The sequence below is a fragment of the Taurulus bubalis genome (assembly GCF_910589615.1).
Source record: "Taurulus bubalis genome assembly, chromosome: 12".
Lineage (NCBI taxonomy): Eukaryota > Metazoa > Chordata > Actinopteri > Perciformes > Cottidae > Taurulus > Taurulus bubalis.
Genome location: NC_136600.1, coordinates 27,759,774 through 27,784,903, shown reverse-complemented (window position 1 = coordinate 27,784,903; position 25,130 = coordinate 27,759,774). Strand labels below are relative to the sequence as shown.

At 46.0% G+C, this 25,130-nt stretch overlaps 2 protein-coding genes across 2 annotated transcripts in view; both read right to left on the bottom strand.

Moving 5' to 3' along the window:
* Positions 1–2,325, bottom strand: part of LOC306744742 (collagen alpha-6(VI) chain-like) — a 33,681-nt gene extending 31,356 nt beyond the window's left edge. Inside the window, exons 1-3 of the mRNA XM_079227423.1 lie at positions 2,194–2,325; positions 1,366–1,953; positions 482–922 (exon numbers count right to left, since the gene is read on the bottom strand). Coding sequence (XP_079083549.1) covers positions 482–922; positions 1,366–1,953; positions 2,194–2,269 — 1,105 coding nt within the window. The 5' untranslated portion in view covers positions 2,270–2,325. The remainder of the gene's footprint in view (positions 1–481; positions 923–1,365; positions 1,954–2,193) is intronic.
* Positions 2,326–8,308: 5,983 nt separating this feature from the next.
* On the bottom strand, positions 8,309–24,709 carry tmem116 (transmembrane protein 116; the record flags this gene model as incomplete). The annotated part of the gene is made up of 11 exons (XM_079227422.1): positions 8,309–8,614; positions 8,981–9,060; positions 9,142–9,283; positions 9,353–9,473; positions 9,540–9,623; positions 9,695–9,729; positions 10,248–10,352; positions 21,947–22,057; positions 22,735–22,798; positions 22,872–22,918; positions 24,635–24,709. The coding sequence occupies 11 exons, from the start codon at positions 24,707–24,709 to the stop codon at positions 8,447–8,449; spliced, it is 1,032 nt and encodes a 343-aa protein (XP_079083548.1). The 3' UTR covers positions 8,309–8,446.
* Positions 24,710–25,130: the final 421 nt, after the last annotated feature.

Here is a 25,130-nt window from a genome sequence, read left to right as displayed (position 1 = left end):
TTCAAATACATGTGAAGATGAACTATATTACAGGAATGCCCATTGTGTTGGTCCATCCAGTGAGCATCATTGTGAAAGGGTATCTTAATTTGGGGAGTTTTTCCTGATCCGATGTGAGGTCCCGGGACAGGGATGTTATGTGTACAGACTGTAAAGCCCTCTGAGGATTATTTGTATTTGTGATGTTGGACTATATAAAATAAACTGAATTGAATCATTTTGGTATGAGCTAGAATCATTTTAGTGGAACTGAGAACATCGTTCTTATTTTTTTGTCCACTTCCAGACACGAACTGAATAATGACACAACATCAAATACAGTTTCCCAACATTTCCCAAATGAATGATGGATGATGGTTCTCACCTTGAGCAATGCTCTCAATTTTCTCAACCATCAAGAAATTCTTCAAATTAAGTTCTTCAAGAGAATGGAATATGTACCCAGCGCTGGCAAATAAGTTTAATTCCTTTATGGTTGCACCTGCACCTATCCCATAAACAGTTACTCCTGCTGATTTGATCTTTTCAGCGGCCTCGGACACATAATCATTGGACTGTCCTCCACTCACGACGAGCAGGGACTGTGAGGTGCCCTGCTGTGCACGGCCCCCCGCCTCGCTGCTAAAGAAGTGAGTGTTGGCGTACTTTAGAGCTCTGCCCAGGTTTTGCTTTTGTTTGGGTTGTTGGGACAGTCGGAAACTTTTGACAGCAGTCAATGTTTCCCGTTTAGTTTGATGAGTGCTGAGATTAAATTCAGTCTTGGTATCTTCCCCATATTGGGCCAAACCGATGCGGTAGGCGGACGCTCCGACGTTAAGGTCAGTGATTAATTTGACTAAGTCCTTCCTAAACTTGTTGAAGTTTCCAGAAGACATGCCACGGTCCACCAGGAAGAAAAGATCTTCAAACTTGTCGGCCAAAGCTGAAAGCAGAGAAAAACACAATTACCAGCAGCACACACCACTTGTTTGTTCACGTATAAGTATGTGCAACACCCTTTCCTCAGTTAGACAATGAATCATGTGTTTTAATGAAGGCCGTCTTTGAGTGGGCCGTTGGGAACGGCTGACACCTTAACGACGTCTACCTGGACACATCCTTCCTGCAATTTTCAAAACAGTGAAAAATGACAGTAACCAGTGGAACTGCTAATGCTAGTAGACCACCAGGGGGAGCAGCAGTACGGGACCATCGCTTTCTGTTTAACATTCAAACAAACAGGCGCAGTATGATCTTGACTTCATGCATCAAAACCTAGGACTTTGTGCATTTCAAAAGATGGACGTTTTCTAGATGTTTTTATATCTCCTTGCAAACTTAACAAGTGGGCAACTAAATACTGTGCCCTCTAAACCTTGGCCATACCTTGCCTCTGATCCTCCATAGAGATGCAAACAGTGTGCAGCAGACTGTCTTTCAGCACCTGCAGAGCCTGGTAGTTAGCGATGGAGGACAGGAAGCGATCTGGAGGCCGGTTAGCGATGGACTCCAGCTCCTTCCGGTTGGCTTCTCCAACCCCGATGGCAAACACAATGACGCCGTGCTCCCTCAGGCTTTTGGCGGGCGCTATCACATCGTCCGTGGAGTCTCCGTCTGTGATGACCACGGCGATCTGAGGCACCCGTTGGCTGGCTCGGCTGCCCGCGTCCTCTGTAAAATAATTATTTTGGAGGAATGTGATGGCCTCGCCCGTTTCCGTGCCTCCTGTTTGGTAGGGAAGCGCGTCCACTGCAGCCAGCAATGACTTCCTGTCCATGTGATCCTTCAGCAGGAACTCTGCGGTAGTTTCATCGCTGTACTGAGCCAAGCCGATCCGAACCCTATTAGGGCCGATGTCCAGGCCGTTGACTACGCTGCGGAGAAACTGCCGGACCTCCTGAAAGTTATCGATGCCGATGCTAGAGGAGCCGTCCACCAGGAAGACGATGTCGGCCAGTGAAGCACTTTTACACTCTGGACCAGAGAAGGAAAGATCAGATCAACATGTGTTATTGTGAAATGATGCAAAGTCAAACACTTTTCAGGTCTCAATGTTACATATTGTGACGAACTAATGAATCATTATTGTCCTGCAAAGCTCCATTTTCATTAGTTGTTCACATTCTAGAACTTTCTTCTCCACGTAAACACCATATACTGTACTTGACCCCCATTTCCTAACAGAATAAAGGCTTTGAAAGCAGTGAAACCCACCCGTTGTGAGAGCAGCGGATCCAGAGGAACACGCTGCTGCCATGAGGCAGAGGAGAAGACTTGTTCCGCCCTTCATGCTGGGAGTTCTCTTCCTACAGCAGAGAGAACAGAGACTAGTGTCTGTTGTGGCTCTCTGGACACAGATTTACACCAACCGTGGCCTCCTGTCAACAGCTAAAGGATTATAAAAATGATACACAAGCGTTGGGCAGTTAGTGTGTTACTGAGCCACTCAGACGTGTGAGAGGACTACTGGATGCTTTTATTTTGTAGAAAGTGTCTTTCCATGGTTATTAAACTGATGGACGAATCTACACGATGCTTTTATTTTGTAGGTGTACTAACAGTCTTCAGTTCAGTAGACTGTTTCACATGTTCATAAATCCTGTGGAGTCTGAACAAGGTTAATATTTACTGAAGGAGAGAAGCATCAGTAAAGATGATTACTGCCATGTACTGTGTGTATATGTACTGCAGGTTACCTTCTTGTTGACATTATACTTTAAAGAAACATATTCATGACAGAACTATTGAGCAAGTTCAAAAGAAAACTAATCTAAATTCTTCTTATTGATGAATCCGTCTGATTTTATATATATACCTTACACTCTGTGTTTACGCTCATGTACATGAGCATATATATATATATATATATATATATATATATATATATATATATATATATATATATATATATATATATGCTCATGTACTTTATGTTCTGTCTGTACCTTCATGTACATATACATATATAATATATGGCACTTCTCTCCTTGTAAAAGGACCCGTACTTCGGGAGGACGACCCTGCTCTCCACTGAGCCACAGTCACCCGTAGCATCGGACATGTGGAGCAAAGTGACGGAATAAACGTGAAGCTTCACGCTGACTCTGTAAGTACTTGAACTACTTTATTAATAAAGTAATACTACTGTGAAATATAGTATAATAATAAATGACAACACATGAGGAGACATTGGAGAGGACAAATAACTTATTATCTCTATCTAACTATCTCTATACGTCATAAAGATATTGGTGAAAAGAGAAGTCACTCACAGATCTGTTGCATCGGCTCCTTCTGCCCTCAAACACGAGTCCAGAGCTCAGGGAGGAGATGATGATATACTGAGGAGGAGGAGGAGGAGGGAGAGGAGGAGGAGGTTAAAGTCCCAAGCCGACGTAAGCAGAAGTGATCTGAGGGTCACAGGGAGACACAGAGACATTGTGTCTAAGCCCAGTTGGCTTTTTGTCTCTTCCTGCACTGTGATATTCATTTTCTGTTTTATTGTTTGAATTGTGCAAATAATTAAAAATAAATAAATAAATGTGTGTGTGTGTGCGTGCGTGTGTGTGTGTCTCTTGGACCAGAACCAGCTGGTATTTCTGTAGAACTGTTAAGAGGAAATTCTAGAGAAAAGAAGTGAATGTTCACTAGAACTAAACATGGAGGATCAGTCTGCTGTCAAGTCAGGACCTCCTCCTCCTTTACTCCTCCTCTATTCCTCCTCCTTGACTCCTCCTCCTTTACTCCTCCTCCTCTATTCCTCCTCCTTTACTCCTCTTCCTCTATTCCTCTTCCTCTATTCCTCGTCCTTTACTCCACCTCCTTTATTCCTCCTCCTTTATTCCTCCTCCTCTATTCCTCCTCCTTTACTCCTCTTCCTCTATTCCTCATCCTCTATTCCTCATCCTTTACTCCTCATCCTTTACTCCTCATCCTTTACTCGTCGTCCTTTACTCCTCATCCTTTACTCCTCTTCCTCTATTCCTCATCCTTTACTCCTCTTCCTTTACTCCTCTCTTTTATTCCACGTCTTTCTACAACCGGATCCCAAACTGCTCACAGGTGCAGACATGCTGGTTTCCCTTTAAAGGAGAGAACCCAGGAGGTTCCTCTGCTAGATGAATGTAGTGGGAAGGTTCCGTGTGAAGGAACACGGAGAACTTTTATTTGGTTCTCCTAGCTTTGTGTTTTCTGACAGAGCGAGACAGGAAACACTGGAACTGATTTCCATACAGATGTAGAGAGAATGTCTCGTCAGCGTGGGAGTGGAGCAGATGTCTCTTCCAGAGAGACGGACCAACGACACACATATATATATATATATATATATATATATATATATATATATATATATATATATATATAATAAATAATCAGTTTGACCTCTAAACCAGTCAGTATATGAATATCAGTTGAATCCGATGAATGCGCTGCTGGTGAGAACATGCTGAGGAGACGCCAGCGAGTCTCTGCTTCACGGGAACTGGACCTCGGCCCAGATGGAAGAAGCAACAGCTCAACAGTTGTAATGTTCCTGTGAGTCAGAGTGAAGGGCTTAACGCTGCTCTGTGTTCTGGCAGCTCTACAGCCGGAGGTTGCTGGTGGTCGTCTGGGACCACAAGGCAGCTGCAGGGTCAGAGTCTGGCGGTGGTCTGGCCGTGGTCCTGGTCCTGGTCCTGCAGGGTCAGAGTCTGGTCCTGGTCCTGGTCCTGCAGCGTCAGAGTCTGACCATGGTGCTGGTCCTGCAGGGTCAGAGTCCGGCCGTGGTCCTGGTCCTGCAGGGTCAGAGTCTGGCCGTGGTCCTGGTCCTGCAGGGTTAGAGTCTGGTCCTGGTCCTGGTCCTGCAGGGTCAGAGTCTGGTCCTGGTCCTGGTCCTGCAGGGTCAGAGTCTGGTCCTGATCCTGGCCCTGCAGGGTCAGAGTATGGCCGTGGTCCTGGTCCTGGTCCTGCAGGGTTAGAGTCTGGCCGTGGTCCTGGTCCTGCAGGATCAGAGTCTGGCCGTGGTCCTGGTCCTGCAGGGTTAGAGTCTGGTCCTGGTCCTGCAGGGTCAGAGTCTGGCCGTGGTCCTGGTCCTACAAGATCGGAGTCTGGCCGTGGTCCTGGTCCTGCAGGGTCAGAGTCTGGCCGTGGTCCTGGTCCTGCAGGGTCAGAGTCTGGCCGTGGTCCTGGTCAGCAGCTGCAGAGTTAGAGTTCCTGGTAACGATGAGCTCATCCCTCAGAGCATCTGGAGGAGCGACCAGCGATCATGTGACTCAACGAGCCAATCGTATCCAATCATTCTGCATGAGCTCATGTCTCATTAATGCCTTTAATAATACGGGTGGATCAAATTCAGCATTCTGATTGGTTGAGAGTGAGTCACAGGGTTTATTCAGCCATAAAGTACTGTACAGCCTGTTTACATTTAGAGCGTTCCATATCAGTGCACTTAAAATAACAGCTAGATTTAAGTTGCGCAACCGTTAGTTGTCATTTCAAGCTCGACAGTTAAAAACATGTTTGGTGTAAACTTTAACACTCTGAGAGAGACTAGTTAACACTCTGAGAGACTAGTTAAGGCTCTGAGATCGACTAGTTAATGCTCTGAGAGACTAGTTAACGCTCTGATAGACTAGTTAATGCTCTGAGAGAGATACTAGTTAACACTCTGAGAGAGACTAGTTAATGCTCTGAGAGACTAGTTAACACTCTGAGAGAGACTAGTTAATGCTCTGAGAGACTAGTTAACGCTCTGAGAGAGACTAGTCAACACTCTGAGAGCAGACTAGTTAACACTCTGAGAGAGACTAGTTAACACTCTGAGAGACTAGATAACCCTCTGAGAGACTAGTTAATGCTCTGAGAGACTAGTTAACACTCTGAGAGAGACTAGTTAACACTGAGCGAGACTAGTTAACACTCTGAGAGCAGACTAGTTAACGCTCTGAGAGAGACTAGTTAACACTCTGAGAGCAGACTAGTTAACACTCTGAGAGAGACTAGTTAACACTCTGAGAGCAGACTAGTTAACGCTCTGAGAGAGACTAGGTAGCGGGGAGCGAGTGCATCAAACCGGAAACTAAGATGAGGAATGAAAAGGGTTTGACCACAAAATCGTGATAATTTCCGGTGAGAGATAATTACGTCGGTATTTTCCCGACGCGAGGAAAGTTCTCTAAACATCATGGAGGAGAAACATGACGGAGAAAAGACGGACAGAAGCAGCGAGAGCACTTCTTTACATCGGGGGCTGCGTGTCATCCTCCACCTGCTTCCAACCGGCAGTTTTATAGTTCCGTATGTGAGACAATAGTCTCGTGTGGCGTTTGCCTTGCTGAAATGCGATACACAACGTTTGGTGGCTACAACTATTTTGTGCTGAAAGAGAGATTTCTATTATAAAGTTACAGGTACCCGTATTATAAAAGCATGGGCCATGTTATCTGGACCCTAGTCCTGTTTTTTCTGCAACTACAAACTCTTAAGCTAAAAGTCCACGATTAGTCTTTCCAATTGAAAAGGTCTCCTCTCCATCCCTTCCTCCTTCTCTCACTTACTCTCTCTCCTCCCCTCTTGTTGGCCGTGGATTTTCTACCTGCGTCTTCAGTGATCAGCTGTTCAACACGGCGCTCTGATTCTAGTGCTAACAGGCCTCTCCATATAGTTTAACCCACTCTGGATCCCATAGAGAAATAGAGGTGAAATGTGATTGGATGAGCTCTGTTAACCAGCAGGCTGGAAGCAGAGCAACAGAGGAATACAGGAGCTGTGCAATGAGGAAATTAACTAATAGGGACAAATAATTATAATAAATGTGGTGTATTTGTGAAAAACAATTACATTATAACATAGCTTTAACTTTGTGATTCTGTTTAGGCCACTAGAGAAGGCTTAGCACTGATATAAACCAGTAACACATATACTGCTATATGAACCTCTTAACTAGTTTCACCAGGGATGTCTGTCCCTTTTGTAATGATTCAAACTGCCCTTGTGGTTGAGGAGATATTCTGTATTTAGTATGGGGATGAAAACCATTCGGAATGAAAAATGTCTGAGGGTCAAAACGAGGTGTTAATGGTGGGAATGGTATTAATGGTGGTATTAAAATAAATGGAGCATATTATTTGGTTGTACGCAGACGATGTACTGCTGTTTCTCTGCAACCATAAACAATCAATGGATTTAGAAGTCTCTCTGGCTATCAGATCAATGTGGGTAAATCTACCGCCCTACCACTGGGGGGCAGTAGCGACCCAGATAACAGAAACATATCGCCATTTGATTCGTCTGCAATGGCTTTACATCACTGGGAACCCACATCTCCTTCTGGTGAGGACCAACCTCCTAAAACAGACTGGAGACATGATGCAACGAGTACATCACACACATGACGCAACGAGTACATCACACACATGACGCAACGAGTACATCAACACATGACGCAACGAGTACATCACACACATGACGCAACGAGTACATCACACACATGACGCAACGAGTACATCACACACATGACGCAACGAGTACATCACACACATGACGCAACGAGTACATCAACACATGACGCAACGAGTACATCACACACACGTTTAGTGACCGACAACCTGAACTCTTATTAGCTATGATTTATAAAAGAAACATTAATTTGAGTCTGTGATCCACAATCATTGTGTGTGTGTCTCTTTGTAGTTGTTGGTCTCTTTGTAAAACATGAACAAAGATATCTGAACCAAAGAAAGCAGCGTTAGAAGTAGAACTTTATTATCATAGTTTCATGCTTTTTAACTTTCTTCAGTATTTTCATGTCTCTGTTTTTTCTTTCGTTGATCTGAAGCTTCCTGCTGGGACTTCAGATGGAGGAGGAGGAGGAGGAGGAGGAGGAGGAGGAGGAGGAAGAGGAAGAGGAAGAGGAAGAGGAGGAGGAGTCCTCCCCCCTTGACACCACAGAACCAAAGAGAGAGGTCCTGTGGTGTCAAGAGGGGAACGTACTCTTCGTCTGTTTCCAGCTTCTTTCATCCTTCACATCAAAGTTATTCATAAAAATATCAAACTTCATCTTGGAATGTCTGTCGGCTGTAAACCCAGAAAAGTTCTTCTTCAGGTCTCTTCATGGAAACAAGATGAAACTAAACTAAAGGTCATTTTAGTTTCATCATCGTCAGATTCTGTTGGTTTGGTTTTAAATCAGATTCCTTTCATGTCCAACCTGCTCTTCACCAATGAAGAGGCTCCTCCTCCTCCTCCTCCCCCTCTTCCTCCACAGCGGTCATGTGACCCCGATCACGTTCAAACCTCTTTACACATCCTGTTTTGTCGTGAACTCCCCTCTTCTTCTTCTTCCCCTTTTTCTCGCCTCAGTGGTTCAAGATGTCTTCTGAAGTCTTCGTCCTCTGTGGAGACGCAGCTGTCGGGTTTTCCATCTCGCCCAAAGCAAGAGTTCAGACTTTCCACTGCTCACTCTCACTTTCAGGTCGTCTCTTCCGTCTCAGCCGGTGCGAAGTGTTTGGTAGCTCGTCTTCTTCTGCGACCTCAGCAGAGGCGTCTGAGTGTCTTTGTCTCGAGACCAAACGCTCCTGCCGGCCCGGCGGAGGCGTCCAGGAGTCCATCCGTAGACCAGACAGTTGAGGAACCCCTGAGAGGCCGAGGTGAAGGCCTGCAGACAGAGGACACACTGAAGCTACTGGTGTTGCTCCTCTATAACATGAACCATTCCACCACCAGGGGGCGACTCCTCTGGTTGTATAGAAGTCTATGCTTCATGTGTTAAAGCTGCATTCTCTCTCCTGACTTTGAGTTGTCTTTTACTGTATGAACTTATTAAGACACGGTTTTAATTCTGCACTTCAAGTTCCCACAATGATAAACAGAAACGTACTTATTGACTTAAATAAACTTATGTCTTGACAGATACGAACTGTTTCTGAGGGGTCCAGGTCTAGGGGGCCGTACATCAATCAAAGGTCTCCAAAGAGACTCGTAAGGAGACTGGTCCCCAGCGGTGTTCGGACCCCAGACCCACCTGAGATATGTAGAGGGCGCCGCCGGCCGCACCCTGACCCGCCGAGGGCGCCAGCAGCCGGAGGAGAGCCAGACTCACCGCTGAGGGAACAACAGGGAGACGCAGTCAAACCCGGCTCACCGGCTCCTCCGGTACCACGTGACGCAGGAAGAGACACAAACCTGGACCCCAGCAGAGGAGGAGGACCAGCGGGTACAGCAGCATCCGGTCCATCACGCGGAACGAGGCCTGCTGCTGGTGGCCCAGGTAACCGCTGGAGGTCACGACCCGCCTGTGAATACGACGGGCCTTCGCCACGAGCACCTGCAACACCAGAGCAGGGCGGTTCAGCCCGAGGCCCCCTCGTGGGCGTCGGGTCGCACCGCCACTCACCGTGATGCCGAGGAGGGTGAGGAAGAAGGTGGCGAGGAAGACGGAGCCGCGGTAGACGTGCAGCCGGCGGCAGGCTGCGGTTGGCTGAAAGTGCCGGGAGGTGACATACATCAGGAGACACCTGGTGGGGCGGAGAACCGTGAGCTCAGGTAAATACTTCACCACGCTTCATCGGGTCTTAACGCACCTGTAGGGCTCGCTGAAGTTGGCCTGGCATTGGCTGATGTTTCCTTGTGTGAACACGGGCGCCATCAGCAGGACAGGAAGCAGACTGCGGACAGCAGAGCAGGTCAGAGAGGATCCGCCAGCATCAACATCAGTGCTACCGAGCGCTGGACTCACCCTGAGAGCAGCGCAGCGCTCACACTGCCGGGAACCTGGAACCACACATCACCTGGGTCACAAGTCACCCCCGAGCCCACGATGCGTCTTAAAGGAACAGTGTGACCTTTTATGAAAGATGTTGCTTTGCTTTCAACGCCATGCTGTGGTGGCTGTTTGGTGGTTATCGTACGATTAAAATCAGCAGGTTTATTAATGTGCTAGGCCAGGCTAGCTGTTTCCCCCCGTTTCCAGTCTTTATGCTAAGCTAAGCTAACTGACTGAGAGCTCCGGTGTGAGAGTGACTCCCAGTTCTTTGAAAAGTGGTGTGTCTCCCAAACTGTTGAACTATTCCTTTAAATTACCGTCACATCCTAAAGGCAAAATATCCCTGCACAACAACAATAACAACAATGAATCCGATGATCTGGATTGATATTCCTGCTGCATTAATGTGTGTTGCATGTTCTACATCCTGTTGGCTAGTTCCATCGACAGCAATGCTTCATATTCTATGAGATCATCAGCAGTGTGTCGTGTCGCTGTATCAGTAAATGTGGTAGTTTGCAGGAACCTGAAGTGGGACTCCGTTGATGCAGCTGTAGAACTGGTCTCTGATTCCTGTGTAGAGGCTCAACACATAGTTGAAGGTGTAGAAGAAGGAGGCCATGTAGAGAATCTGACAGAACAAAGACACGTTGTAGTTTGGAGCCAAGAGATAGAACAATGTATGTAGGTCAGGAATGTGTTCATGACGTCTGTCCTGGTTCTGCTGCTCGGTTTCCTCCCAGACTGACCCAGACCGGCCCAGTCCCGGCCCAGTCCCGGCCCAGTCCAGGACCAGTCCAGGACCAGTCCAGGACCTGGACATCTGTGACATATGTTGAGACAATTAAATACGAGTAGAAAAGAAAGAAGGAGCTCTTTAGGGTTCTTCAAAGCATCTCAAGCTGACTCTAAAGGGTCCCTCAATGTCTCAAACTGACTCTAAAGGGTTCTTCAAAGGGTTCTTCTGTGCATCTCAAACTGACTCTATTCAATTCAATTCAATACAGTTTAATTTTACAGCCCAAAATCACAAATACACATTTGTCTCGGAGGGCTTTACAATCTTTCACATGATCTCCTGTCCCGCACCTCACATGGGATCAGGAACAACCCCTCTCACTCTAAAGGGTTCTTTGTGTGTCGGTATTGTGTTTGATGGTATAAGCGTCAGTATTTGTTGAGTTGGGACTAAATGGGTCAACTAAGTTTCGACAAAGCCACAGAGCTGATCTCAGGTCTGAAAGCAGCTCATGTGTTCTCGTGGGTTCCTGGTTTCACCCAGGTGGTCTGGGTTCAAGTCCCAGTTTGGAAACAAGCACATCTGTGATTTTGAGTTATGTTCTCATGTATCATGTTGGCTACATTGACGTCAGTGCTTTGGTGGTTCAGCTGCAGTTCCTCTGATGACCACTAGATGTACAGAAGGGAGACGGACACATTCATCTTTAGTCTAACACTTTAAAACATGGCTGTTATTCTATATTTGTGTGTTTTTCCTAATAATTTTACTTTACATATGTTTTCCTAAACAGAACCAAGAGTTCACATGTTTTCTGTGAACGTAGGAGAGCGTCACAGAGTGACCCTCTGAGCCAACCGGTGAGTCAGAAAGTGAGTTGAGTTGTGTTGAGAATGTGTTGACAGACATAGAGCAGAGTGACGTAGTGCAGAGTGACGTAGTGCAGAGTGACGTAGTGCAGAGTGACGTAGAGCAGAGTGACGTAGGAAAGAGTGACGTAGGAAAGAACGACAGAGCAGAGTGACATAGAGCAGAGTGATGTAGAACAGATTGACGTCGAGCAGAGTGACGTAGAGCAGAGTGACGTAAGAAAGAGTGACGTAGGAAAGAGTGAAGTAGAGCAGAGTGACGTAGAGCAGAGTGACGTAGGAAAGAGTGACGTAGGAAAGAGTGACGTAGGAAAGAGTGACGTAGAGCAGAGTGACGTAGGAAAGAATGACATAGAGCAGAGTGACATAGAGCAGAGTGACGTAGAACAGAGTTACGTAGAACAGATTGACGTTGAGCAGAGTGACGTAGGAAAGAGTGACGTAGAAAAGAGTGACGTAGAGCAGAGTGACATAGAACAGAGTGACGTAGGAAAGATTAACATCGAGCAGAATGACGTAGAGCAGAGTGATGTAGAACAGAGTGACGTAGAACAGATTAACGTAGAGCAGAGTGACGTAGAGCAGAGTGACGTAGAGCAGAGTGACGTAGGAAAGAGTGACGTAGAACAGAGTGACTTAGGAAAGAATGAAATAGAGCAGAGTGACGTAGAACAGAGTGACGTAGGAAAGAGTGACGTAGAGCAGAGTGACGTAGAGCAGAGTGACGTAGAACAGAGTGATGTAGGAAAGAATGACATAGGAAAGAGTGACGTAGAGCAGAGTGACGTAGAGCAGAGTGACGTAGGAAAGAATGACATAGAGCAGACTGACATAGAGCAGAGTGACGTAGAACAGATTGACGTCGAGCAGAGTGACGTAGAGCAGAGTGATGTAGGAAAGAGTGACGTAGAGCAGAGTGACGTAGAGCAGAGTGATTTAGGAAAGAGTGACGTAGAACAGAGTGATGTAGGAAAGAGTGACGTGGAACAGAGTGACGTAGAGCAGAGTGACGTAGAGCAGAGTGATGTAGGAAAGAGTGACGTCGAGCAGAGTGACGTAGAGCAGAGTGATTTAGGAAAGAGTGACGTAGAACAGAGTGATGTAGGAAAGAGTGACGTGGACCAGAGTGACGTAGAGCAGAGTGACGTAGGAAAGATTGACGTCGAGCAGAGTTACGTAGAGCAGAGTGATGTAGAACAGTGACGTAGAGCAGAGTGACATAGGAAAGAGTGACGTAGGAAAGAGTGACGTAGAGCAGAGTGACGTAGAACAGAGTGACGTAGGAAAGATTGACGTCGAGCAGAGTGACGTCGAGCAGAGTGATGTAGAACAGAGTGATGTAGAGCAGAGTGACGTAGAACAGAGTGACGTAGAGCAGAGTGACGTAGAGCAGAGTGATGTAGAACAGAGTGATGTAGGAAAGAATGACTTAGGAAAGAGTGACGTAGAGCAGAGTGACGTAGAGCAGTGACGTAGAGCAGAGTGACGTAGAGCAGAGTGACGTAGGAAAGAGTGACGTAGAGCAGAGTGATGTAGAACAGAGTGATGTAGGAAAGAATGACGTAGGAAAGAGTGACATAGATCAGAGTGACGTAGAACAGAGTGACGTAGCGCAGAGTGACGTAGGAAAGAATGACATAGAGCAGAGTGACATAGAGAAGAGTGACATAGAGCAGAGTGACGTAGAGCAGAGTGACGTAGAGCAGAGTGATGTAGAGCAGAGTGACGTAGGAAAGAATGACATCGAGCAGAGTGACATAGAGCAGAGTGACGTAGAACAGAGTTACGTAGAACAGATTGACGTTGAGCAGAGTGACGTAGGAAAGAGTGATGTAGAAAAGAGTGACGTAGAGCAGAGTGACATAGAACAGAGTGACGTAGGAAAGATTAACATCGAGCAGAATGACGTAGAGCAGAGTGATGTAGAACAGAGTGACGTAGAACAGATTAACGTAGAGCAGAGTGACGTAGAGCAGAGTGACGTAGAGCAGAGTGACGTAGGAAAGAGTGACGTAGAACAGAGTGACTTAGGAAAGAATGAAATAGAGCAGAGTGACGTAGAACAGAGTGACGTAGGAAAGAGTGACGTAGAGCAGAGTGACGTAGAGCAGAGTGACGTAGAGCAGAGTGACGTAGAACAGAGTGATGTAGGAAAGAATGACATAGGAAAGAGTGACGTAGAGCAGAGTGACGTAGAGCAGAGTGATGTAGGAAAGAATGACATAGAGCAGACTGACATAGAGCAGAGTGACGTAGAACAGATTGACGTCGAGCAGAGTGACGTAGAGCAGAGTGATGTAGGAAAGAGTGACGTAGAGCAGAGTGACGTAGAGCAGAGTGATTTAGGAAAGAGTGACGTAGAACAGAGTGATGTAGGAAAGAGTGACGTGGAACAGAGTGACGTAGAGCAGAGTGACGTAGAGCAGAGTGATGTAGGAAAGAGTGACGTCGAGCAGAGTGACGTAGAGCAGAGTGATTTAGGAAAGAGTGACGTAGAACAGAGTGATGTAGGAAAGAGTGACGTGGACCAGAGTGACGTAGAGCAGAGTGACGTAGGAAAGATTGACGTCGAGCAGAGTGACGTCGAGCAGAGTGATGTAGAACAGATTTATGTAGAGCAGAGTGACGTAGAACAGAGTGACGTAGAGCAGAGTGACGTAGAGCAGAGTGATGTAGAACAGAGTGATGTAGGAAAGAATGACTTAGGAAAGAGTGACGTAGAGCAGAGTGACGTAGAGCAGTGACGTAGAGCAGAGTGACGTAGAGCAGAGTGACGTAGGAAAGAGTGACGTAGAGCAGAGTGATGTAGAACAGAGTGATGTAGGAAAGAATGACGTAGGAAAGAGTGACATAGATCAGAGTGACGTAGAACAGAGTGACGTAGAGCAGAGTGACGTAGGAAAGAATGACATAGAGCAGAGTGACATAGAGAAGAGTGACGTAGAGCAGAGTGACGTAGAGCAGAGTAACGTAGAGCAGAGTAATGTAGAGCAGAGTGACGTAGGAAAGAATGACATCGAGCAGAGCGACATAGAGCAGAGTGACGTAGAACAGAGTGACGTAGAACAGAATGACGTAGAGCAGAGTGACGTAGAGCAGAGTGACGTAGGAAAGAGTGACGTAGAACAGAGTGACGTAGAACAGAATGACGTAGAACAGAGTGACGTAGAACAGAGTGATGTAGAGCAGAGTGACGTAGGAAAGAGTGACGTAGGAAAGAATGACATAGAGCAGAGTGACATAGAGCAGAGTGACAAAGAGCAGAGTGACGTAGGAAAGAGTAACGTAGAACAGAGTGACGTAGGAAAGAGTAACGTAGAACAGAGTGACGTAGGAAAGAGTGACGTAGAACAGAGTGACGTAGGAAAGAATGAAATAGAGCAGAGTGACGTAAGAAAGAGTGACGTAGAACAGAGTGACGTAGGAAAGAGTGACGTAGAACAGAGTGACGTAGGAAAGAGTGACGTAGAACAGAGTGACGTAGGAAAGAATGAAATAGAGCAGTGACGTAAGAAAGAGTGACGTAGAACAGAGTGACGTAGGAAAGAATGAAATAGAGCAGAGTGACGTAGAGCAGAGTGACGTAGGAAAGAGTAACGTAGAACAGAGTTACGTAGGAAAGAATGACGTAGAACAGAGTGACGTAGGAAAGAATGACGTAGAACAGAGTGACGTAGGAAAAAGTGACGTAGAACAGAGTGACGTAGAACAGAGTGACGTAGAGCAGAGTGACGTAGAACAGAATGATGTAGAACAGAGTGACGTCAAGCAGAATGACGTAGAGCAGAGTGACGTAGAACAGAATGACGTAGAACAGAGTGACGTAGAACAGAGTGACGTAGAACAGAGTGACGTAGAACAGAATGACGTCAAGCAGAATGACGTAGAGCAGAGTGACGTAGAACAGAATGACGTAGAACAGAATGACGTCAAGCAGAATGACGTAGAACAGAGTGACGTAGAACAGAATGACGTCAAGCAGAATGACGTAGAGCAGAGTGACGTAGAACAGAATGACGTAGAACAGAATGACGTAGAACAGAGTGACGTAGAACAGAGTGACGTAGAACAGAGTGACGTAGGAAAGAGTGACGTAGAACAGAGTGACGTAGGAAAGAATGAAATAGAGCAGTGACGTAAGAAAGAGTGACGTAGAACAGAGTGACGTAGGAAAGAATGAAATAGAGCAGAGTGACGTAGAGCAGAGTGACGTAGGAAAGAGTAACGTAGAACAGAGTTACGTAGGAAAGAATGACGTAGAACAGAGTGACGTAGGAAAGAATGACGTAGAACAGAGTGACGTAGGAAAAAGTGACGTAGAACAGAGTGACGTAGAACAGAGTGACGTAGAGCAGAGTGACGTAGAACAGAATGATGTAGAACAGAGTGACGTCAAGCAGAATGACGTAGAGCAGAGTGACGTAGAACAGAATGACGTAGAACAGAGTGACGTAGAACAGAGTGACGTAGAACAGAGTGACGTAGAACAGAATGACGTCAAGCAGAATGACGTAGAGCAGAGTGACGTAGAACAGAATGACGTAGAACAGAATGACGTCAAGCAGAATGACGTAGAACAGAGTGACGTAGAACAGAATGACGTCAAGCAGAATGACGTAGAGCAGAGTGACGTAGAACAGAATGACGTAGAACAGAATGACGTAGAACAGAGTGACGTAGAACAGAGTGACGTAGAACAGAATGACGTCAAGCAGAATGACGTAGAGCAGAGTGACGTAGAACAGAATGACGTAGAACAGAATGACGTCAAGCAGAATGACGTAGAGCAGAGTGACGTAGAACAGAGTGACGTAGAACAGAGTGACGTAGAACAGAATGACGTCAAGCAGAATGACGTAGAGCAGAGTGACGTAGAACAGAGTGACGTAGAACAGAGTGACGTAGAGCAGAGTGATGTAGGAAAGAGTGACGTAGGAAAGAGTGACGTAGAGCAGAGTGACGTAGAGCAGAGTGACGTAGAACAGAGTGACGTAGAACAGAGTGACGTCAAGCAGAATGACATAGAGCAGAGTGACGTAGAACAGAGTGACGTAGAGCAGAGTGACGTAGAGCAGAGTGACGTAGGAAAGAGTGACGTAGAGCAGAGTGACGTAGAGCAGAGTGACGTAGGAAAGAATGACATAGAGCAGAGTGACATAGAGCAGAGTGACGTAGAACAGAGTTACGTAGAACAGATTGACGTTGAGCAGAGTGACGTAGGAAAGAGTGACGTAGAAAAGAGTGACGTAGAGCAGAGTGACATAGAACAGAGTGACGTAGGAAAGATTAATATCGAGCAGAATGACGTAGAGCAGAGTGATGTAGAACAGAGTGACGTAGAGCAGAGTGACGTAGAACAGATTGACATAGAGCACAGTGACGTAGAGCAGAGTGACGTAGAACAGAGTGACTTAGGAAAGAATGAAATAGAGCAGAGTGACGTAGAACAGAATGACGTAGGAAAGAGTGACGTAGAGCAGAGTGACGTAGAGCAGAGTGACGTAGAACAGAGTGATGTGGGAAAGAATGACATAGGAAAGAGTGACGTAGAGCAGACTGACGTAGAGCAGAGTGACGTAGAACAGAGTGACGTAGAGCAGAGTGATGTAGGAAAGAGTGACGTCGAGCAGAGTAACGTAGGAAAGAGTGACGGGGAAAAGAGTGACGTAGAGCAGAGTGACATAGAACAGAGTGACGCAGGAAAGTTTAACATCGAGCAGAATGACGTAGAGCAGAGTGATGTAGAACAGAGTTACGTAGAGCAGAGTGACGTAGAACAGATTGACATAGAGCACAGTGACGTAGAGCAGAGTGACGTAGAGCAGAGTGACGTAGGAAAGAGTGACGTAGAACAGAGTGACTTAGGAAAGAATGAAATAGAGCAGAGTGACGTAGAACAGAGTGACGTAGGAAAGAGTGACGTAGAGCAGAGTGACGTAGAGCAGAGTGACGTTGAACAGAGTGATGTAGGAAAGAATGACATAGGAAAGAGTGACGTAGAGCAGAGTGACGTAGAGCAGAGTGACGTAGAACAGAGTGACGTAGAGCAGAGTGATGTAGGAAAGAGTGACGTCGAGCAGAGTGACGTAGAGCAGAGTGATTTAGGAAAGAGTGACGTAGAACAGAGTGATGTAGGAAAGAGTGACGTGGAACAGAGTGACGTAGAGCAGAGTGACGTAGAGCAGAGTGATGTAGGAAAGAGTGACGTCGAGCAGAGTGACGTAGAGCAGAGTGATTTAGGAAAGAGTGACGTAGAACAGAGTGATGTAGGAAAGAGTGACGTGGACCAGAGTGACGTAGAGCAGAGTGACGTAGGAAAGATTGACGTCGAGCAGAGTGATGTAGAACAGAGTGATGTAGAACAGAGTGACGTAGAGCAGAGTGATGTAGAACAGAGTGACGTAGAGCAGAGTGACATAGGAAAGAGTGACGTAGGAAAGAGTGACGTAGAGCAGTGACGTAGAACAGAGTGACGTAGGAAAGATTGACGTCGAGCAGAGTGACGTAGAGCAGAGTGATGTAGAACAGAGTGACGTAGAGCAGAGTGACGTAGAACAGAGTGACATAGAGCAGAGTGATGTAGAGCAGAGTGACGTAGAGCAGAGTGATGTAGAGCAGAGTGATGTAGGAAAGAATGACTTAGGAAAGAGTGACGTAGAGCAGAGTCACGTAGAGCAGTGACGTAGAGCAGAGTGACGTAGGAAAGAGGGACGTAGAGCAGAGTGACGTAGGAAAGAGTGACGTAGATCAGAGTGACGTAGAACAGAGTGACGTAGAGCAGAGTGACGTAGGAAAGAATGACATAGAGCAGAGTGACATAGAGCAGAGTGACATAGAGAAGAGTGATGTAGAGCAGAGTGATGTAGGAAAGAATGACTTAGGAAAGAGTGACGTAGAGCAGAGTCACGTAGAGCAGTGACGTAGAGCAGAGTGACGTAGGAAAAAGTGACGTAGAACAGAGTGACGTAGAGCAGAGTGACGTAGAGCAGAGTGATGTAGGAAAGAGTGACGTAGAGCAGAGTGACGTAGAGCAGAGTGATTTAGGAAAGAGTGACGTAGAACAGAGTGATGTAGGAAAGAGTGACGTGGAACAGAGTGACGTAGAGCAGAGTGACGTAGAGCAGAGTGATGTAGGAAAGAGTGATGTAGGAAAGAATGACGTAGGAAAGAGTGACATAGATCAGAGTGACGTAGAACAGAGTGACGTAGAGCAGAGTGACGTAGGAAAGAATGACATAGAGCAGAGTGATATAGAGCAGAGTGACGTAGAACAGAGTGACGTAGAACAGAATGACGTAGAGCAGAGTGACGTAGAGCAGAGTGACGTAGAGCAGAGTGACGTAGGAAAGAGTGACGTAGAACAGAATGACGTAGAACAGAGTGACATAGAGAAGAGTGACAGAGCAGAGTGACGTAGAGCAGAGTGATGTAGAGCAGAGTGACGTAGGAAAGAATGACATAGAGCAGAGTGATATAGAGCAGAGTGACGTAGAACAGAGTGACGTAGAACAGAATGACGTAGAGCAGAGTGACGTAGAGCAGAGTGACGTAGAGCAGAGTGACGTAGGAAAGAGTGACGTAGAACAGAATGACGTAGAACAGAGTGACGTAGAACAGAGTGACGTAGAGCAGAGTGACGTAGGAAAGAATGGCATAGAGCAGAGTGACATAGAGAAGAGTGACATAGAGAAGAGTGACAGAGCAGAGTGACGTAGAGCAGAGTGATGTAGAGCAGAGTGACGTAGGAAAGAATGACATAGAGCAGAGTGATATAGAGCAGAGTGACGTAGAACAGAGTGACATAGAACAGAATGACGTAGAGCAGAGTGACGTAGAGCAGAGTGACGTAGAGCAGAGTGACGTAGGAAAGAGTGACGTAGAACAGAATGACGTAGAACAGAGTGACGTAGAACAGAGTGATGTAGAGCAGAGTGATGTAGGAAAGAATGACGTAGGAAAGAGTGACATAGATCAGAGTGACGTAGAACAGAGTGACGTAGAGCAGAGTGACGTAGGAAAGAATGACATAGAGCAGAGTGACATAGAGCAGAGTGACATAGAGCAGAGTGACATAGAGAAGAGTGACGTAGAGCAGAGTGATGTAGAGCAGAGTGACGTAGGAAAGAATGACATAGAGCAGAGTGATATAGAGCAGAGTGACGTAGAACAGAGTGACGTAGAACAGAATGACGTAGAGCAGAGTGACGTAGAGCAGAGTGACGTAGAGCAGAGTGACGTAGGAAAGAGTGACGTAGAACAGAATGACGTAGAACAGAGTGACGTAGAACAGAGTGACGTAGGAAAGAATGACGTAGAACAGAGTGACGTAGGAAAGAGTAACGTAGAACAGAGTGACGTAGGAAAGAATGACGTAGAACAGAGTGACGTAGGAAAAAGTGACATAGAACAGAGTGACGTAGAACAGAGTGACGTAGAACAGAATGACGTAGAACAGAGTGACGTAGAACAGAATGACGTAGAACAGAGTGACGTAGAGCAGAGTGATGTAGGAAAGAGTGACGTCGAGCAGAGTGACGTAGAGCAGAGTGATTTAGGAAAGAGTGACGTGGACCAGAGTGACGTAGAGCAGAGTGACGTAGGAAAGATTGACGTCGAGCAGAGTAACGTCGAGCAGAGTGATGTAGAACAGAGTGACGTAGAGCAGAGTGACATAGGAAAGAGTGACGTAGGAAAGAGTGACGTAGAGCAGAGTGACGTAGAACAGAGTGACGTAGGAAAGATTGACGTCGAGCAGAGTGACGTAGAGCAGAGTGATGTAGAACAGAGTGACGTAGAGCAGAGTGACGTAGAACAGAGTGACGTAGAGCAGAGTGACGTAGAGCAGAGTGACGTCGAGTAGAGTGATGTAGAGCAGAGTGATGTAGGAAAGAATGACTTAGGAAAGAGTGACGTAGAGCAGAGTGACGTAGAGCAGTGACGTAGAGCAGAGTGACGTAGGAAAGAGTGACGTAGAGCAGAGTGACGTAGGAAAGAGTGACGTAGAGCAGAGTGACGTAGAACAGAGTGACGTAGGAAAGAGTGACGTAGAACAGAGTGACGTAGAGCAGAGTGACGTAGGAAAGAATGGCATAGAGCAGAGTGACATAGAGAAGAGTGACATAGAGAAGAGTGACAGAGCAGAGTGACGTAGAGCAGAGTGATGTAGAGCAGAGTGACGTAGGAAAGAATGACATAGAGCAGAGTGATATAGAGCAGAGTGACTTAGAACAGAGTGACATAGAACAGAATGACGTAGAGCAGAGTGACGTAGAGCAGAGTGACGTAGAGCAGAGTGACGTAGGAAAGAGTGACGTAGAACAGAATGACGTAGAACAGAGTGACGTAGAACAGAGTGATGTAGAGCAGAGTGACGTAGGAAAGAATGACAGAGCAGAGTGACATAGAGCAGAGTGACGTAGAGCAGAGTGACGTAGGAAAGAGTAACGTAGAACAGAGTGACGTAGGAAAGAGTGACGTAGAACAGAGTGACGTAGGAAAGAATGAAATAGAGCAGAGTGACGTAGAGCAGAGTGACGTAGGAAAGAGTAACGTAGAACAGAGTGACGTAGGAAAGAATGACGTAGAACAGAGTGACGTAGGAAAAAGTGACATAGAACAGAGTGACGAAGAACAGAGTGACGTAGAGCAGAGTGACGTAGAGCAGAGTGACGTAGAACAGAATGATGTAGAACAGAGTGACGTCAAGCAGAATGACGTAGAGCAGTGACGTAGAACAGAGTGACGTAGAACAGAGTGACGTAGAACAGAGTGACGTAGAACAGAATGACGTAGAACAGAGTGACATAGAACAGAGTGACGTAGAACAGAGTGACGTAGAACAGAATGACGTAGAACAGAGTGACATAGAACAGAGTGACGTAGAACAGAGTGACGTAGAACAGAATGACGTCAAGCAGAATGACGTAGAGCAGAGTGACGTAGAGCAGAGTGACGTAGAACAGAGTGACGTAGAACAGAGTGACGTAGTACAGAGTGACGTAGTACATAGTGACGTAGAACAGAATGACGTCAAGCAGAATGACGTAGAGCAGAGTGACGTAGAGCAGAATGACGTAGAGCAGAGTGACGTAGAGCAGAGTGACGTAGAACAGAGTGACGTAGAACAGAGTGACGTAGAACAGAGTGACGTAGAACAGAATGACGTAGAACAGAGTGACATAGAACAGAGTGACGTAGAACAGAGTGACGTAGAACAGAATGACGTCAAGCAGAATGACGTAGAGCAGAGTGACGTAGAGCAGAGTGACGTAGAACAGAGTGACGTAGAACAGAGTGACGTAGTACAGAGTGACGTAGTACATAGTGACGTAGAACAGAATGACGTCAAGCAGAATGACGTAGAGCAGAGTGACGTAGAGCAGAATGACGTAGAGCAGAGTGACGTAGAGCAGAGTGACGTAGAACAGAGTGACGTAGAACAGAGTGACGTAGAACAGAGTGACGTAGAACAGAGTGACGTAGTACATAGTGACGTAGAACAGAATGACGTCAAGCAGAATGACGTAGAGCAGAGTGACGTAGAGCAGAATGACGTAGAGCAGAGTGACGTAGAACAGAGTGACGTAGAACAGAATGACGTAGAACAGAGGGACGTACCTGCTCCACAGTGTGCAGGTGGTAACAGTGTTGAGAGAACAGAGCAGCTCCGATCAGCCAGCAGAGAGCCAGCAGCAGGTCGGACACGCTGAGCAGGAACAGAGGCTGCAGCTGCAAACACAGTTCCACTTGTTACTCTATATCTATATATCTATATCTATAGATATATAGATATACCTATATCTATATATCTCAGTATATCTATTTAGATATGTAGATATATATATATCGATATAGATATATATATATCTATATATCTATATCAATATAGATATATATATTTCTATATATCTATATCGATATAGATATATGTATCTCTGACAGTAAAGGACTATCCAGCTGTTTTCTCCTAATAATCCAACCAGACTAAAACAGAAACACAAGCGTGTGGTCTGAAGGTTCAAGTTAAAAGTGACGAGATGCTCAGAGTCCTTTTGGAGCCTGTGGCTGTGAGTCTTTGTGGCCGTGACTCTTTGTGGCCGTGACTCTTTGTGGCCATGGGTCTTTGTGGCTGTGAGTCTTTGTGGTCGTGAGTCTTTGTGAGTCTTTGTGAGTCTTTGTGGCCTTGAGTCTTTGTGGCCGTGAGTCTTTGTGGCCGTGAGTCTTTGTGGTCGTGAGTCTTTGTGGCCGTGAGTTTTTGTGGTCGTGAGCCTTTGTGGCCGTGAGTCTTTGTGATCGTGAGTCTTTGTGGCCTTGAGTCTTTGTGGCCTTGAGTCTTTGTCTCCCATCTGAGCGTCACGTCACGCCTTAAACCTTCAGAGCAGGAAGACGTGGAACAGGAAGCTGACCTCCGGAGAGCGGCGGAGCCTCAGTGACATCACACAGGCGATGATGGAGCCAGAACCCAGAGCACTGCCAACACAAGCAGGCTTTACAATGAGCAGAACACACACACATCACTCTAAAGATGTTGGTACTCACTGACCTGAGCACAGCCATGACCAGCTGGATCCAGCGGACTGCTTCATACACCTGCAGACCCCAGATCAGTTATTCAGAAAGAAAAGGACAGGAAGTGGAGACGTTTACTAAAAGACAGTCCACAAGACAAACAGGAAAGCAGCACTTTATGAATAATATGACTCATATCAGCATCTTCTTCATCACATTTACATAACGGACATGATGAAAATGCTGAATGTCTCAGTTACTCAGGTCCTCTTCTTCATCACATTTACATAACTGACATGGTGAAGATGCTGAATGTCTCAGTTACTCAGGTCCTCTTCTTCATCACATTTACATAACTGACATGGTGAAGATGCTGAATGTCTCAGCTACCCAAGGATGGTCAAATGCAGAGAAGAATTTCCTCAAGGGGATTAATTAAGCAATAAGGTACGAGAGGCAGTACTGTGTCGTGCAATAATGTACTGTTCAAGGGTACAATAATCGCTCCATGCGGATAGTACTCTAGGTAGTTGCTAGTACTCCAGGTAGTTGTTAGTACTCTAGGTAGTTGCTAGTACTCCAGGTAGTTGTTAGTACACTAGTTAGTTGCTAGTACTCCAGGTAGTTGCTACTACTCTAGTTAGTTGCTAGTACTCCAGGTAGTTGTTAGTACACTAGTTAGTTGCTAGTACTCCAAGTAGTTGCTACTACTCTAGTTAGTTGCTAGTACTCCAGGTAGTTGCTACTACTCTAGTTAGTTGCTAGTACTCCAGGTAGTTGCTAGTACTCTAGGTAGTTGCTACTACTCTAGTTAGTTGCTAGTACTCCAGGTAGTTGCTAGTACTCCAGGTAGTTGCTACTACTCTAGTTAGTTGCTACTACTCTAGTTAGTTGCTAGTACTCCAGGTAGTTGTTAGTACTCCAGGTAGTTGCTAGTACTCCAGGTAGTTGCTAGTACACTAGTTAGTTGCTAGTATTCCAGGTAGTTGCTACTACTCTAGTTAGTTGCTAGTACTCCAGGTAGTTGTTAGTACACTAGTTAGTTGCTAGTATTCCAGGTAGTTGCTACTACTCTAGTTAGTTGCTAGTACTCCAGGTAGTTGCTAGTACTCCAGGTAGTTGTTAGTACACTAGTTAGTTGCTAGTATTCCAGGTAGTTTCTACTACTCTAGTTAGTTGCTAGTACTCCAGGTAGTTGTTAGTACACTAATTAGTTGCTAGTATTCCAGGTAGTTGCTACTACTCTAGTTAGTTGCTAGTACTCCAGGTAGTTGTTAGTACACTAGTTAGTTGCTAGTACTCCAGGTAGTTGCTAGTACTCCAGGTAGTTGCTACTACTCTAGTTAGTTGCTAGTACTCCAGGTAGTTGCTAGTACTCCAGGTAGTTGCTACTACTCTAGTTAGTTGCTACTACTCTAGTTAGTTGCTAGTACTCAAGGTAGATACGAGTACTCTAGGTAGTTGCTAGTACTCTAGGTAGTTGTTAGTACTCCAGGTAGTTGCTAGTACACTAGTTAGTTGCTAGTATTCCAGGTAGTTGCTACTACTCTAGTTAGTTGCTAGTACTCCAGGTAGTTGTTAGTACACTAGTTAGTTGCTAGTATTCCAGGTAGTTGCTACTACTCTAGTTAGTTGCTAGTACTCCAGGTAGTTGTTAGTACACTAGTTAGTTGCTAGTATTCCAGGTAGTTTCTACTACTCTAGTTAGTTGCTAGTACTCCAGGTAGTTGCTAGTACTCCAGGTAGTTGCTAGTACTCCAGGTAGTTGCTAGTACTGGTGTAGAGTGTAACACTGACCTCAGACCAGTCCTGGGCCCCGGTGGAGTTGCTCTCGCTGCTGGTGGTTGGGGTCAGGCTCTCTGGAGTCGACATGATGAGAGAAGATGAATCTAGAATGAAGAAGGAAGGTCTGTCATGCACTCTGACTCCGCCCACTGTGCCAGCATGGACACGCCCCCTGGGAGGCTGGAAACCAGACCAGGACCAGACTCATGGCAGTGAGGAAGCTTCCTGAGAGTCCACCACGGACCAGGACTCTTAGCGCCACCTTGAGGACAGAAGTACCACCTCTCTATCTATGAAACAGGGTGAGTTATGTGTACATGTGTGTACTTGTACTCAGGTAATGTACTTAAGGACACATTTGAGTTTCTGTGATATTTACAGCTCTGCTTCAAACTTCCTCGATCTCAGAGGTAAATACTTTATACTGCACTTTATGTATCTGACGGTACTAATACTGCAGTAGAAATACCAGTATTGCCCTCAGAAATGTACAGTAGAAGTATAGTAC